Source organism: Chrysochloris asiatica, unplaced genomic scaffold (assembly GCF_000296735.1).
Source record: "Chrysochloris asiatica unplaced genomic scaffold, ChrAsi1.0 scaffold00014, whole genome shotgun sequence".
In the NCBI taxonomy this organism is placed as follows: domain Eukaryota; kingdom Metazoa; phylum Chordata; class Mammalia; order Afrosoricida; family Chrysochloridae; genus Chrysochloris; species Chrysochloris asiatica.
In genome coordinates, this window is record NW_006408532.1 from 9,241,099 (window position 1) to 9,258,097 (window position 16,999).

The window sequence follows — 16,999 nt, forward strand, 5'->3', positions numbered from 1 at the left end:
AGTTTCAAACCGCTGACCTTAAGGTTCGCAGCCCGATTCGTAACCACTACGCTACCAGAGCTCATATATATATATAATTTAAAATTAAAAAAAAAAGTTTCCAAGACAGTATTTACAACAGAATCCCATTATTAAATAAAACACTACTAATCACTTCTAAAAAGAGTGACTAAGAATATTTTATTTTATCAAAAAGATTAGCAGAAGAAATGAATTATAATGCTGAATTCCAGAAACAGTAAAAGATTTAAGAGGCATGGCTTGCATTTGAGACTAGGGGAGGGGACGGGGTAGAGGGAAGAAGCCCTAAAAAGTTAATGGAGTAGGAGGAATATTAACAAAAGAAAGAAATGAAAAAGCTCTTTGTCCAGAGCAATGTTGTTGTATGATAAATGGCATTGTTTAAATTTCCCAGCAAACTGTTGCATCTAGAATACATTTTCAAGTTCAAGACTAAGAATGCGTTTAAAAATTCCTATTCAGACAGAGTGCTGTGAGTTTTTGTTGGAGACTTTCAAGGCAGGCACTTGCCAAAACAATGAGTCTGTCTTTGATAAATTATAAGGGCTGACTAAAACACAAAACAGAGAAAAACTTCAAACTAAGTTAACCAAAGAAATATGCTTGAAATATTCCAGCAATTTCCTGATGCCCCCCCTCCCTCCCCCAACCCCAACACTCACAACTTTCTAACCCGGTATACTTAGTTAATATGGAGCATGGTTACTGAAATAGAAGGAGAGAATACAGAAAGATAGCAAATGAGAACAGAACCCCAATTCCACATGGGCCATTCACTTGCTAAACAGTTTTAAGAAAAGGCCTTCTGTTTCCCTATACCCTGGTTTCCTTATTCAAAAAGCAGAATTTGAAATATCTGTTTAATCAAGGTGAGTGACAATTTCTGCAAAAAGAGAAGCCAAAACTCATACTGTTCATTCTACCATTGGCACACTTCCAAGGTAGACTGTGGAAACAAATTAGGTATGTGCTCAAATTATCTTGGTAAAGTACAAATCTTAGATGCCAATATTTGGCCCTGTCCTTCTGGGGGTTCTAATGCATGATTATTGGCAAAAGACTTGAATTTTCAGTTATAGTAGGTTTGAAATTGATTAACCCTTTCCCATTCCTTTCTCCCTTTAACAAATAATTTCATTCAAGAATGTTAACACTCAGGGATTTTACATAAGTAGACAGAAAGGTTAGTTGTTGTTACATCAGTTTCAACTCATAGCAACCCTGAATAGAGTTTCCTAGTGGTTACGAATCAGGCTGCGAACCTCATGGACAGCAGTTTGAAACTACCAGCTGTCCTGTGGGAGAAAGACGAAGCTTTCTGCTTCCGTAAAGATTTACAGCCTTGCCCTGCACAGGGTCACTATGAGTCGGAACCGCCACCACCACCATATGTCTCTGGAGAAAGAGGCAAATAGAGAAATCATTACCATAGGAACTTCAATTAAAAAGCAATTTGAGTTGTTGACCGTCCAAACCATTCGCTCTGAGGATCAGACTCTAGCCACCTAGTAGACATAGCAAACTGTCCCTCATCTGATTATTCAGTAATGCTTGTTAGTAATCTCATACATGAGCCCTGGATATCCACAGACAAATGTAAAAACCTTCCCTAAAAGCCGAGACTGTAAATTCCAAAAAGCCAAGTCCCCCCTCATCCAAAAAAAAAAAAAAAAAAAAGCTAAAGAGGATAGAGAGAAACACTGTAAACTGATGATATATGGTGGGGATAATAATCAATGTAATGAAACAAGCTATATGAATGGTTGAATGTGAAGCTGATGATGTGCCCTGTAAACTTTCACTCAATGCAAAATAAAAACATTTAATTAAAAAAAAAAAAAGCAAGCAATTTGAATGAGATTAGAAGACATTGAAAACTAGTGTTGTTGTTATTGTTATTAAGTGCCATAGAGTCCTTCAGACTCCCCTGTAGAAGGTTTCCAAGGAGCAGCTGGTGAGTTTGAAACATTGACGTGGTGGTTCAAACCAACTTTGCAGTCTAGTGCTTTATCCCACAGTGCCACACCAGGACTCCCGCAAATCACAAAATAATAATAAGGCATTATAAATAAAGATTGCTGTTGTTGTTAATTAAATGCCTTAGAGTCAGTTTTGACTCAGTGAACCTGTATGGGTTTCTCAGGCTTTAAATCTTTTGTGGGAGCAGAAAGCCTCATCTTTCTCTCGCAGAGTGATTGGTGGGCTCAAACTGCCAACTTTGTGGTTCGTAGTTCAGTAAGCAAATAATTGGCATGCTACTATTAACTCAGGCCTCCTTTGTCTGTCTCATCATTTGCTAATATGACCCTCATGAAAGATCTAATATTGGTGCTATATGAATGGATTTTGTTCAATAAATATTCTTGACTACATATTCTAAGACTAAATGCTTAGAATGTTCTAAGAATACTGGATTGATTAAAATTACGTAGAAAGAACCGAGAAGAAGGATCTCCAGAAGTAATACAAGGAGAAGGACACAAGCAGACAAAATATGTGTTGCTGTTAGGTGTTGTTGAGTTGATTCTAGCTCATAGTGACCCTATGCACAACAGAACGAAACAATGCCCAATCCTGAGCTGTCTTCACAGTTGGTCTGCCTTAGTCTGAAATCTCCACCATGGATGATCCTGCTGGTATTTGAAATACCCGTGGTATAGCATCCAGCATAACAGTAATATATAAGCCACCACAGTATGACACACGGACAGACTAGTGGTGGAGACAATATAGGTTGTTGTTAATTGCCATCTAGTCGGTTCCAACTCATAGTGACCCTATATACTATACAGGATTGTGAGAAGCAGCTGGTGGGTTTGAATCACCAACCTTGTGGTTAGCAGTGCAGTAATTATCCTACAGTGCCAGACCAGGATTCTAGGAGACAAAATAGAGCTGGCAGTAATAATAGTGTCAGAGTCCTGGTGTGGTGCCGTGGGTTAACGCGCCAGACTGCAAAACCATTTGAACCTCAAGGTCGGTGGTTCAAGCTCACCAGATGCTCCTTGGAAACCCTATACAGGGTCGCTATGGGTCAGAACTGACTCAATGGCACTTAGCAACAACAATAATAGTGTCAACTAATTAACTCAATCAAAAAATAGCCCAACATTTTAATACAGCAAGTATCCCTGAATCTTCATAACTAGCCCTTGATATATGTCATATTATCCTTATTTTACAGATTCATAAATAGGCTCAGAGATGAAGTAAACTGTCTCATACTGTATAATGAGTAAATAGCAAAAATAAGATGTGAGCCCAGTTCTATCTGATATCAAGATTAAGAATGAGCTCTGAGCCAAGCTAAAGCATTCACTATGAGTGAAATTAAAATATTTACTAAAAGAGTTACCATATGAAAGCCCTTAAAACAATACAGGGCATATATTAAGTACTAAGCCATACATGCAAATAAATAAATAAAATATATCTTCTTGTTGTTGTTAGTAAGTGCCATTGAATCAGTCCTGACCCATAGCGACTCTGCATAGGGTTTCCGAGGAGCAGCCGGTGAGCTTGAACCACCATTCTTGTGGTTCAAACTTACTTATATCTTAGGAAACTGATTTTTATCTTCAGGTCTAAGATGAGGATAACTGGTCATTCTTCTCTGCTCTATTGCTATTTTGCACATTAACTTTTAGGTTTGTGAATGATCATGCTTTTATGAGTGCTATAACAAAACTAAGAAAACACTCTGTCAACATTTTATTGTAAATAAAACGATGCATATTTCAAATGTTTCATTGAAAAGACTCTGACAAAGTATTTGGCCTTAATGTTAATTTATTTTGTTAGTACCCCCAACATTTCTAATATAAAATATTACTCAGATTTTGGCATTTTTCCTATTTTTTTTTAGATGTTTATTAAATCAAACTCCATTTTTAATATAAAAACTAATTGCTTCAAACAAAAACTAGTGAGAATTAAGAGGTAACAATACAGAGAAAGTAGCAACTACTAGCAAATGAGCTAAAACTTGAAGACGAATGCAATTTTAGGAGTATTTTTATATGAAGCATTTAACCATGATCAATAATTTCTATGTTTTGACATTCCTATCACACATTTATTTTGAATGGTACCACTAAGGCTGGGTGACAAATCTTTCCCCACCCAATCATTTCATTGTAGTCATATCCATTTATAACACGTCAAGTCAATGTTATATCCTGTTTCCAAATATAAACACATTTACTATACATCTAATCACTGGAAAAAATTTCCACTATATTTCATTTCCTCTGTAAAGCATTAAAGAAAGAAAACATATCCATTATTGCTCAGGACAAAGATGAAGAGTAGAAGCCATCTACCCACAAGATGTTCATTGAATATAAACAGACTGAAAGGCAAAGTAAATAAGATACAAACCTCCCAGATCCCACTGCTTACAGATAGCTACAAACAAGAACAGAAATGTCTTTGATAGAGTCTTTGATTTGAACATCGATCCTCTTTTTAAAAAGCTATACCAATACCCATTTTCTATTTTTACTATTTCATGCTAGATACTTTTCTCTTGCTTTAAATTGAAAAAAAAAAAGGGCTGTAGTTGCAAAATTTATTTCCTGCATTCAAACTAACCACTTCCTTTTTTTTTTTTTTAATTGTTTTCTAAATTGTTACAGTGAACAATCCTTCCAACTAACTAGTCAGACATTTTATGTGAAACAGAAATTTGCAAGGAGCACTAAAGATATTAACATGTTCAATAAAGATGTCAGCCTAGTAGTTACAGCAAGGGCAAACAAAAAACTTCATGGTACAATTCCTTATACGTACAATAACTAAAGTAGTCATCTTGCAGAGACTGCTTCCCCAAATGGTAAAAAAATTTAACACTGCTACTGAGCGGGCTTCAGTTAGAAAAGAAGCAATCCTGTCTATACTTTATGGAGCCAGCCACAATGATTCCAACTGAGAAAAGCTTCCTGAACTACTAAATCTTATTTGTTTTCTTGAGATAATTATCAAACAGATAACTATCCAAACTAAAATCATTCATTTTTGCTTGAAAATGCCATAGATTATTTACTACAGATCTATTTTTTCTCTTTAAAATCATCGTTCTAAGTGTTCATGGTCAGAATTTCAAATAAATGTTTTAAACATTCCCTCAAAATCAGGTTATATAATAAAACTCATAATTAAGTCAGAAATAAGGAAACTTATCATACTGCAGCAAGAATACAACATTCACCAGCTTGTCATCACTTAGAATTGCAGTGAATTTGAATGAAGCCAACTTAACTGTTTTCTGGCAAAAAACTGCCCATAAGATTGGGTCTCTAGCAGTAAAAGAATCAAGTAAGTTACATGAAACTATGCCTATATGAAATGGAGGAAATTGATAATGGCATTTATAAAGCTAACTTGAACTTACTGACAATTTCTGAAGCTATTTGTAACCACTAACTGCAGTTTCTGTTAAACAATATCCTATTTTGCATTTAGAAATTATGTAACAGCCAACAGTCACAAGGCAAGGGTGAGTTAGAGAAAGGGAATTATTCATTGCCTGACATGGATGAACTCAGTTTAATGCATGTATTTAGAAAACACTGTTCTCTCTGTTCAGAAATATTAGTTCACATTCCATTCATTTTGATAACCTTTTCCTTTTTCATTCCAACACCACGCTAACCAACACGATCAGAACACAAAGTTTAGGTATTGCTTTTTATCCAAGTTTGTCTAGTATGTTATTATCCTAAAGCAGAGTGGTATATAAAATCTGCTTTTGAAGTCTTTGTTACCAAAATGTCATTCAAGAATCTAGGGAACAAATGTGAAAATCCATAATTTAACCAGGTATTAGGGAAAAGACAAAAAGCAAGTTCCTTAAAGTCATGGATTGGGTGATTCGATTTTGGTATCTGTGCTACCCACATACCTTGACAGTAGGTACTAATGAGTACAGGTATACTTGGCTTCATTGTGGGGGGAGGGGAGCTAGTATAAATTAAAGGTTTGTGGCAACCTTGCATCAAGGCAAGTCTACTGGAACCCTTTTCCCAACAGTGTATAGTGTATGCTCACTTTGTGTCTGCACCACATTTTTGTAATTCTCACAACCTTTCAAACTTTTTCATAATGCTGTCTTTGTTGTTAGGGGCTGTAGAATTGATTCTGACTCATAGCAACCCTGTATGGGGTTTCTAAGGAAACAGTTGGTGAGTTTGAACCACCCATCTTGCGGTTCAAACCAACCTTGCAGTCCAGCGCTTACCCCTATAGCAGCACACCAGCATACCAGCACACTTAATAGATTGCGATCAATTATGAGCACTGAGGAAAAAAAAATTCATGTGATTTGTTTTATCATTATATTTGCTTTATTGTGGCAAGATATTGTGGGATCTGGAACTGAGCCCACAATATCTCTGAGGTGTGGACATAGTGAGTAAGGGAAGGATTGAATAAATGTGAAAACCTCACAACTTAGGAAATGGCTCCAATAAGTTAACAAAAAAAAAATGAGAAAAAAACTATGAGGCCATGTTCTCATTGTTGTTGTTGTTATGTGACACAGAGTCGGTTCCAACTCACAGCGACTCTGTACAGGGTTTCCGAGGCTGTAAATCTTTACGGGAGCAGAAAGCCTCATCTTTCTCCCACGGAACAGCTGGTAGTTTTGAACTGCTGACCTTGAGGTTCACAGCCCGATTCGTAACCACTACGCTACCAGAGCTCCTTAGAATTCACTTAATTTTAAAAAGGGGAGATAACAAATTTGGGGGACTATATGAGAATGTTGTTGTTGTTGTGAAGTGCCATCGAGTCAGTTCCGACCCATAGCGACCCTGTATAGGGTTTCCAAGGAGCAGCTGGTGAGCTTGAACTGTTGACCTTGCAGTTCAGACGGCTTTGCAATCTGGCACATTAACCCACAGCAAAAATATAAAATTAGGATACACACTGGACTTCAAACCACAAAGTCAGAAGTTCAAGCCCACCAGCTGCTCCATAAGAAAAAGAATGAGGCTTTCTGCTCTTGCCAAGATGTCCAGCCTCAGGAGGGTGGCTGTGAGTTGGAAATGACTCAACGGCACTTAGCAACAACAACAACAAGCTTTACAACTCCAAGTAAATTAATGTGCTAGAAACAGTTCTATAAAATAGATTAATGGCTACTTATCATTTTGATTCTTCAGAAATAATATCCAAACTACATGAAGCTTAAAATGGTGAATTTACTAAAAGTATAATCTTTTGTCCACTTTTCCAAATAAATATACATTATACTCCAAACTTACAAGAAACAAACAAAATAGTTTAGTTACTGATGGTTTCGTGGCATTGTGCCAACTCTGTTGGTGTTAGGCTTCCAGAAAATAGAGCAGCAGAGATAGATGCCTGGTTCTCTATAGTCGTAAATGTAATCCTTAAAAACATGCCACTTAGAAACTCTCATATTCTGGCAGTCTAGGTCTTTTCTAATGACTATTTTAAAAATAAAAATAATGACTATTTCAATAACAGTAATGACTATTTTAAAATAAAAGATTACCCCCATATCAAGAAGGTTTACTGGGGTAGGTAAAGATTTTCTGTGAGATACTGGTGATGCTGTGACAGGGACCACAGGCCCTCCTATAAGTGAATTACTAAACATTTGGCCACACCCTGGCAGCTGATGCAATTTGAACTCAGTATATAAGAAGAATGTTTCAATCCATATGTAAGATATTTAACTTTTTAAAATGAAAAGAAAAGAAAGTCAGGTTAATGCCCAGCTCTTAAATAGTTTAGAAAATGAATAATGTTTCACACTTCAAATTCACCCGTTGCTCCTTGGAGCAACGGTGTCTCTAGCAGTTAGTGAGTAACAGCATCCCTCGCAGTGAGAACTGACTCAACAGCACTTCACAACAACAACAAATGATACTTATAATAGGACCAGTTACAGCTCTATAACTGCAAATCATTCCAACTACAGATTACAATACAGTGGTAGAAAAAGGAAACTGAGGAAAGGGTGTTTATATTAGAGTCAAAGACTATCAGAAGTCGAAACAGGAACTCATATATTAAAAATAAGAAAAGACATACTACAATATTAAATAGCATCATACAGAGCTTGATACAAATTAGGCTTCACAGATAATAAAATGGAAAGCCAAATTACTGTTTATTTGGGGAAATTATACAGTGTTTCAAGTTACACTTAAAAGTAAAATAACTTAAGAATTTCAATGTTTAGACATTGCTCTGTTAGCGTCAATGTTTATGAAGCCAAAATTGGGTAATTTACCATATCCTTGGGGAGGAGGTAAGGAGCACTTTCATAAAAATAATAAAATGATGATTTCAGCATAAGAAAAATCACTACATCTCCTGTAACTACTTAAATAGTTTAGGATAGCAATTTAACTAGGCAGCATGCATCAAAAGATCTAGATCTACTCATAACAAGTGAAGAGATCGAATTAATGATCAAAAACTTCCAAACAAAAAAAGTCCTGGACTAGAAGGATCACTGGGGAATGCTACAAAATATATATAGAAGAATTGATACCAATATAGCTCCTTGTTGTCATTTTTAAGTGCTGTCCAGTCCATTCAGACTCATTCATAGCGACCCTGCACAGGGGTTTCTGAGGAGCAGCTGATAGGTTTGAACTGCTGACCTTGTGGTTAGCAGTCCAGTGTTCATCCTACAATGCTACTCCAGGACTTTCCTTCTGAAAAATAGGGAAGGAAGGAATACTCTGTAATTCATTCTATGGAGCTAACATAACCTGATACCCAAACCAGACAATGACACAACACAAAAAGAAAACTATAGGCCAATATCTATGAGTATAGATGGAAAAATTCTCAGCAAAATATTAGCAGAAAGATTCCAACAGTATATTAAAAGAATTATACCCCATGACCAAATGGGATTCAGGAATGTAGAGATGGCTAAATATTAGAAAATCAATCAATGTCATATACCACATCAATAAAAAAAAGGAAAAGAACCACACCATCACCTCTATGGAAAGAAAAAGCATTTGATAAAGTCCAATGTCGTTTCTTGATGAAAACCTTAAATAAGATTGGAATAGAAAAGAAATTCCTCATTATGATTCAGGGAGTATATGAAAAGCCAATGTTATGATAAACGGAGAAAGACTGAGAACTTTCCAAGTGAAACTGGGAACAAGACAAGGGTGCCCGCTCTCACCATTTCTATTCAATATTCAATATTGTATTAGAAGCCCTAGCCAGAGCCATAAAACCAATAAAAGGAAATTAAAAGTATCCAGATTGGAAGAGAAGAAATAAAATTATCTCTATTCACAGTGGCACTGTAGGATAAACACTAGACTTCTATCCACAAGGTCAGCAGTTCAAACCCACTAGCTACTGTTCAGAGACCCTATAAAGGAACTCTGGTAGCGTAGTGGTTACGAATCGGGCTGTGAACCGCAAGGTCAGCAGTTCGAAACTACCAGCTGCTCTGTGGGAGAAAGATGGGGCTTTCTGCTCCCGTAAAGATTTACAGCCTCGGAAACCCTGTTCAGGGTCGCTATGGGTCGGAACCGACTCAACAGCAATTAACAACAACATACAGGGTTGGAACCAACTCAACGGCACTTCAACAACAACAACAACAGTCATGGATGATATGATCTTATACATAGAAAAATCCCAAAAAGCCAGTAAGAAATTTTCTAGAAATAATTGAGGAATTTGGCCAAGTTGTAGGGTACAAGGTCAACAAACAAAAATCAGTTGGATTTCTATACAACAGGAATGAGAAATCTAAAAGGGAAATTAGGGAAACAATTCCATTTACAATAGCATCTAAGAGATATACCTAAGGATAAATCTAATCAGGGATTTGAAGGACTTGTAAAATGAAAACTGTAAAACACTGCTGAGAAATTAAAGAAAACTTAAATAAAAAGGTGTTCCATGTTCATGGACTGGAAGACTTAATATTAATATGTCAACATTACCCAAAGCAATCTATAGATTCAAGGCAACCCAATCAAGATTCCAACAGTCTACTTTACACTCCTGCTAGGGTGGCTAAAAAGACATAACAACAAAACACCCAGAAAATAACAAACGGTGCTTAGGATGCAGGGAAACTGGAACCCTTATCCACTGCTGGTAGAAATATAAAGTTATACTGTCATTGTGGAAAACAGTGTGACATTTTCCTCAAAAAACTAAAAAGGGAAACACTAAATGACCCAGTAATTCCACTCCTAGGTGTATACCCAAAACACTTAAAAACAGAGATTCATAGAGACTTGTTTACCAATGTAAACTGTAGTACTATTCACAGTCGTCAAAAGGTGGAAATGCCCTAAATACCCAACAAGAGATGAATCCATAAACAAAATGTAGAACATACAAGTACTGGAATACTACTCAGCCAGCAGGAGAAATGAAGTCTTGATACAGTATGGATAGCATTTGAAGACATTATACTGAGCAAAATTAGTCACAAAAGGACAAATATTGTAGGACCTCACTTAAATAAAAAGACAAGAAAAGTTCTGTGGTGTGGTGCTGCTGGTTAAGGCACTGGACTGCAAGGTTTGTTTGAGCCACAAGGTCGACGGTTCCAGCTCACCAGTCCCTCCTTGGAAACCTTATACAGGGTTGTTATGAATAGGAGCCGACTCTATGGCATTTAACAAGACCAAAGTTTATTAGTGACTATCATCAGGGGCAGAGAGCAGAATTTCAGGGGGGAGGAGGTGACGGTGATGTAAAAATCACGTTGATTAAAGGTAAGGCTGCATATTCCATGATTCTAATTGCTGTCAATAAATTATTGTTGTTGTTAAATGCTGTTGAGTCAGTTCCTACTCATAGTGAACCTGTATATGGTTTCTGAGGCAGGAGCAGAAAGCCTCATCTTTCTCCCATGGAGGGGCTGGTGGGCCTGGACCACAGACTTTGCGGTTCTCAGTCTAGTGATTATCCTACAGAGCTGCACTCTGTTCACCTATAAAAAGTTGAATTGTCAAAAAAATTACGTGATAGAGGGGGTTTAAGGGAGTAGCTGTAGCTGCTGAGGCTGCTTATGTACAGCCAAACACCTCAAGGAATTTGGCTGAGTTTAGGGTCATGGTTTCATGGGACATCCAGGTAAGTTGGCCTAACAATATGTTTAAGGCTTCTGTTTTATCTTCTAGTTCACTGTGTGATGCCTGGAGTCTGAAAAGCTTACAATTTGATATTCAAAGCACAGCAATTGTTCTCTATTCACTTGGAGCAAGAGAGAAAGAGGAAAAGTCAGGAATAGAAGAAGGAAATGGAATGTGTGGCTAATTTCTTCCATGAAAAACTGTCTCCTTTTCCATGAAACCGGAACTGGATGGTTCCTGAATACTGTTTTTGAACATTTTGATCAAAGATTCCATAGACTACTCCTGATCAAAAGGGAGAAAATGCAGAACAGAATTTCTAATTCTTATGGAACCTAGACTTTCTGGAGCCATAGATGGTGGATGAATGCTTGAAACTATTGTCCTAGGATCATCTTTAAAACTTAAATCAATGACAACAAATTGTACATGTGGAAACTGTTGAATTTGTGTATGTTTTGCTGTATAGATGAGGAGGCTTCAAAAGTATATGGAAAGGTTACATTATCCTTTAATTCCACTTTTCCATGGACTTTTTGATACCTCCTCATATGTTCAACAACAGCAAAATAAATAAAATTTATGGAAAAAAACCCCTTAGATTGGCCTATTTAGTCAATTACTTGCCCTTCTGACAATTTCTCTACATTGAATCTAATCTAAGGGAGGAAAACAAAGTCATCCTAGAAAAATTTAAGCCATACACTTATCCTCAAGCACTCTTGGGGTCAGAACTCACACATTATGTTGGATTATCTGGTAAAGCTGGAGTACAAAATACAAAAGGTAGGAAAGAACATCCTCCTGACTTAAAACAATGCATCAATGGATCAAAGCAGAAAGCTACAGCCTGGATTGGACTCCTGATGTTGTGTTGTAGGATCAGCACTAGGCTGTAAACCACAAGGTTGGCAGTTCAAACCCATTAGCAGCTCCTCGGAACCCCTATAACATGGTCACTATGAGTCAGAACTGACTCGATGACACTTAACAGCAAAAACACCTTGGATTAGAGTTCCTTTTTTTTTAGATTTTTAATGTTGATAAAAACAGTCTCTAATAGAATTGAACACTCTCAAAGAACTACATCTCTAAGGAGGAAGGACAAAAACTGGCTGTGATGCTCAGTGTGGCTGCTAGTGGAAGTTAAACATTACTGTTCTTTTGTTGATGTTCTGTTTGCAATGTTTTATGGGTTTTGATTATCTACCCTGCTTGTCTTTCCCCAAAGCCCTGTTTTTTAGTTTTAGTAGCATTTTTGCAGAACATAAGGTTTTTTAGCAAAGCATTTATATTATTATAGTAGAAACGTTTGTATCAAAACATTTTCCAGGAAACAAGTTACCATTAAGAAGTCAGAAAATAACATACTGAGGAATCAGTCCCACAAAGACTACAGATTCTGAAATTAAGTAAATAGATAATATGAATCAGTACTTTCAGCATGTTGAAAAGTAAAATATGACTAGCAGATTTGAAGAGAACTTCTAGAAACTAAAATGCAACAATGAAAATTAGAACTCAGTGGATAGGTTAAGCCATAAATTAGACACAGAATTAGAGAAATGGAAGTATGATCTAAAAGACCTACAAAGAACACAGCAGAAAAAGGCAAAGGGATGGAAAATAAATATTAATGAGCATGAAACACCAAGAGTAAAGAGTTCTAACTTACACCTTACAGTCAGAGTTCCAGAGGAAATGAGGGGAAGAACAGGGAGAGGCAAAGAGAAAACTGCAAAGTTTGGATTTAACAAACTCAATGAACCAAAAGGAAAAGAGAAAGTTACCACAAAACCCAAAAAACCAAACTCACTGTTGATTGATATATGACTCTCTTCAGAAAATCCCAACTATTTAAACACAAAGAGTGTTAGCAAGTTACCTGGCTCTATTAATATACTGCTGTGTTGTTAAATGCCATAAAGTCGATTTTGACTCATATGACCCTGTATAGGGTTTCTGAGGAGCAGCTGGTGAGCTTGAACCACTGACCTTATGGTTCAAATGACCTTGCAGTCCAGTGCGATTATTATATAATTGTACTGAAGATATGATTGGTTAAGTGGGTATTCCTTTTGTTATTATTCTTTACACTGTATATACATGGTATTGTTAAACGCCATCGAGTTGGTTCCAACACATAGCAACCCTGTCTAGGGTTTCCAAGGAGCAGCTGGTGAGTTTGAACCGCTGACCTGTGGTTCAAAATAGATCTTGTGGTCCAGTGTCTTACCCTACAGCTCCATACCTATGTATGGTATACATGCCTTTTTTGGGGGCGGGGGGGGGAAGGTTTTGAAAGTTAAAATGTGAATGAAGGAATTAAAATAATTGGATAAGTCTGTGAGTTTTTCTGGGGGTTGGGGGAATTGTTTGCATTTTCTGATATTGCTACAATGAGTTTTTAAAATAAGAAAGGCTATAAAAGTAAGTTTTTAAAAAGCATTCTGATTCTACATTGAGGACAATAAAGTATTTGATTAAAAATGCATTCATTTGTGCTACATATATCTTTTGGGCACATATACTGAGTTTTAAAATTTTTAATTAAATAAAAACTATAGTAGGAGTTGGTTATTTATGACAATTTTATGGTAAATTATGGTAACACAATCAATGAATTAATAAAACCTTATACATTTTGGTAAACATCCCTATTCAAAACCAATTTAGATATTAAGAACATATATTTTAGCATATCAGATCATTTTAAAGGAAGGCACACTAACACAAAGGGGCTTTAAAAAGTTTGTGGAAAAATGGAATAAAAAGTTAGTGTAATTCTTCACGAATTTTTTGAAACCCCCTGGTACATATCTAGTCTTAAAAACAAAGGATCTGGCAGAACTAGGTAAATAACGAATTCATACTAGGTCTCAACTGAACGCATCTCCAACAAATCTGGCAAAAGTGAAAGAAATCTATGAAAACACAGGGTTTTTCCCAAGTGAAGCATGAGATTGGGAAGACCAAAATAGCCCTGGGCAATATCAAGTGAATACGATTCTTTAACGGCTTAATTTTGTTTACACTGTTGATTTTTATAAAATGAAAATTCAGTTTCTAAGGAAAAAAAAACCATGTATTTAGACACAAGAAACTACAGTAAAAGCTTTATAATGTTCATAATTGGCAGTACAAGTCCATTTTGCGTAAAGATTTAAAGAGGACTTTTAAGTGTAAGCCTTCAATTACGACCTGGCTGTTATCTACCTGAATGAATCCTTTAGAAGTAAAGCAAGAAGTGTGAGACCTTATCTTTTTAAGGGAAACATTAAAAGAAGCCAAGCTCTTCCAGATGGAAAGAAACAATTGCTCTTTAAAAAGTAAACTTTAAAAAGTGAACTTTCTCTTTGATGAGTCATTAGAAAGAGCTACAACCTCTGGGAACCATCCTCATAGGATGTGTTGTTGTTAAGTGCTATGGAGTCTGTTTCAATCCATAGTGATCCTGTATAGGGTTTCCGAAGAGCGGCTGGTGAGCTTGAAGTGCCGACTTTGTGGTTCAACCTGGCTTTGCAGTCCAGCGTATTAATCCACAACACCACATCAAGACTCCATCATAGGGAAAAAAAAAAAAAGACTCCATCATAGGGTATGTACATGGTCTCAAACTCCATGTTATCACCCTAGTGACTAAACAAAAATCTAATGATTCCCCATGAGTCTTCCCTAGAAGACTGTAACTTTTGGCCCCATGACTGTTGACACAAAATGCAAAGGATCACAAGTTGACTACCCCTTTTTGTGGGCACATCAGAAAGGAGAACTTGGGGACCTGTTACAACCATTAAAAAGGGAAATGAAAGAAAGATTTTCACTTTTATCTTACCTTTTCAACATCAGCTTTTGTAACATTTATGTCAGCATCCATTTTCTCAAAGTACTGCTGTGCTCGGTCAGCTTCTTTGCAATCCCGCTCAAATCGTCTTTTACTCTAAAAGCCAGAAAAATGGTGACAAAGAAAGTAATTAGCTAGAAAAACGATAAGAAGATTAAATTGCATTCCAAAAGGAGCATAATTCTCTGAACTGATTTGCTATATGTCATAATTTTAGGCAGATATTTTATTTTAAAAGTCTGCATTTAATTTCCTCTAAGTAGTCTAAACAACCTTTGTTCTTTCCATTTGACTTTTAGGGAAAATACTCTATTTGGGATCTAAATTTTAGGAAAAATGCTCTATTTGAGATGTTTTAGATCATAAACATTTTAGATAATGGTTTTTTGAAACAAAATTAAATTCAAATCAGGAAAAAAAAATCTACTGATACTTATTTTTTCAGTGTTTTGCTTTTGTTGTTCTTTACAGATAGATTCAAGTTTGAACGAAATTCAGATTAGAAAACTCTATTAAGATGTTTCTGAAAGTGTCTGCTTTTCACTTACTGATTCAAGTTGCTTCCAGCAAGTCTCTATGTGCTGCTGCGCCTTACGCCCATCATGAAAATGCTGGAGAGAGAAAAACACACCTGTGACTAAGTACTCCCTCTTTCTCATATTAATGCACGAGAAACCAATTTCCACTCACTTAAACATTTAAATATGGAATATCTACTAAGTACACTCGAAAGAAATGCAAGAGTTAACAAGTGTAATCACAGGGTTTCTGGTAAGATTTGATATAGTAATATTGGATTCTGTATCTCAAGGTAGACAGGAGAACACTTAGGCAGGTTTGCATGGGACAGTGGTAAATAGTGATGTATGCTCAAACTTGGAACAACAGGGCTCTGTGGTACAAGGGATCGAGGCATAGTCTGAATGGGTAAAAGAGGGAAAATAATGTTAAAATGCTTGACTGTCTTATGAATCTTGGTTTCCCTTGGCTACTATTGTAAAATAGACACTTGAGGGGGACAGAAAGGAATATCAGGAAACATGATTATAGAAAGCTTGCAAACCGTCTTTATCCTATAACTGACTGGAATACCTAAAAGGGGTTCTAGAATGTGCCCTGTGAAAGAGGTTTCTTGCAGACCCTTTGTAGCGTGTAAGACCTTGGATGGAATCCTGATCTCCATCCAAAACCTTCTGAGGTAGGACATTCCCACTTGAAAGGACAAACAGACCAACCTGGAGTAGCTAAAGGACCAGAAGATATTTCTTGAAAGAAAAACCATCAAGAAAAATAAAAAATAAAAACAGTAGTCTGTTGGCTACTACAAGAACAAGCAAGTTGTTTGCCGGAAAGGCATCAAAGCAAGCAATCGAGTCCTTTCAGGACAAACCCCTTCCAAGACGGAAACTCAAAGGGAATACATGAGTTGGCATGTAAGCTTGCTGGTGACCACATTGGTCTACTGGTGAGTGGAAGTGGGGAAAAAGCAGCAATGAAGACATGGGCTGAGTTTGACCATGTTCCATAGCTGTAGACCTGGAGATGAGAGAGAGAAGAGGAAGGGCTGATTGGTCTGAAGTATGGTGAGACCTGGGGACTCCTGGGCCAATGGACAAGGACATAGCCATGGAGGGCTAGAGTTGAGAGTGAAGCATCCAGCTGATATGAAGTGAGGGGAGATGCACAAGAAAGCCCAAACTTGCAGATAGTACCCATTTGACCAAGCTTCGATGGTTGGATGATCAGAATTTGACTAGAGGAAGATAAAAAAATTTTGATAAAGGATACAAGTATAAGTTCCTACAATTTGATGTAACTTGACCAATACTTACAGATGTAGTAGCTCAAAATACCAACTGAGAGGGAAGGAATCTTCACACTAAGGATCATTCCCATTCCCTCTGTACACAGGGGTGACAGGGATGGGCAACTTAGACATTGACTACCTATGCTTTATTGACTATATGAAGGCTTTCGATTGTGTGGATCATGACAAGCTATGGACAACACTGAGAAGTATGAGAATTCC

General features: G+C 36.8%; 1 protein-coding gene across 3 annotated transcripts in view; it reads right to left on the bottom strand.

The window, feature by feature from the left end:
* FNBP1 (formin binding protein 1) overlaps window positions 1–16,999 on the bottom strand; it is a 181,638-nt gene that overhangs the window by 46,116 nt on the left and 118,523 nt on the right. For all 3 annotated transcript variants that reach the window (XM_006834871.1, XM_006834870.1, XM_006834869.1), the window contains exons 5-6: window positions 15,519–15,581; window positions 14,962–15,066 (exon numbers count right to left, since the gene is read on the bottom strand). In XM_006834871.1, coding sequence (XP_006834934.1) covers window positions 14,962–15,066; window positions 15,519–15,581 — 168 coding nt within the window. The remainder of the gene's footprint in view (window positions 1–14,961; window positions 15,067–15,518; window positions 15,582–16,999) is intronic.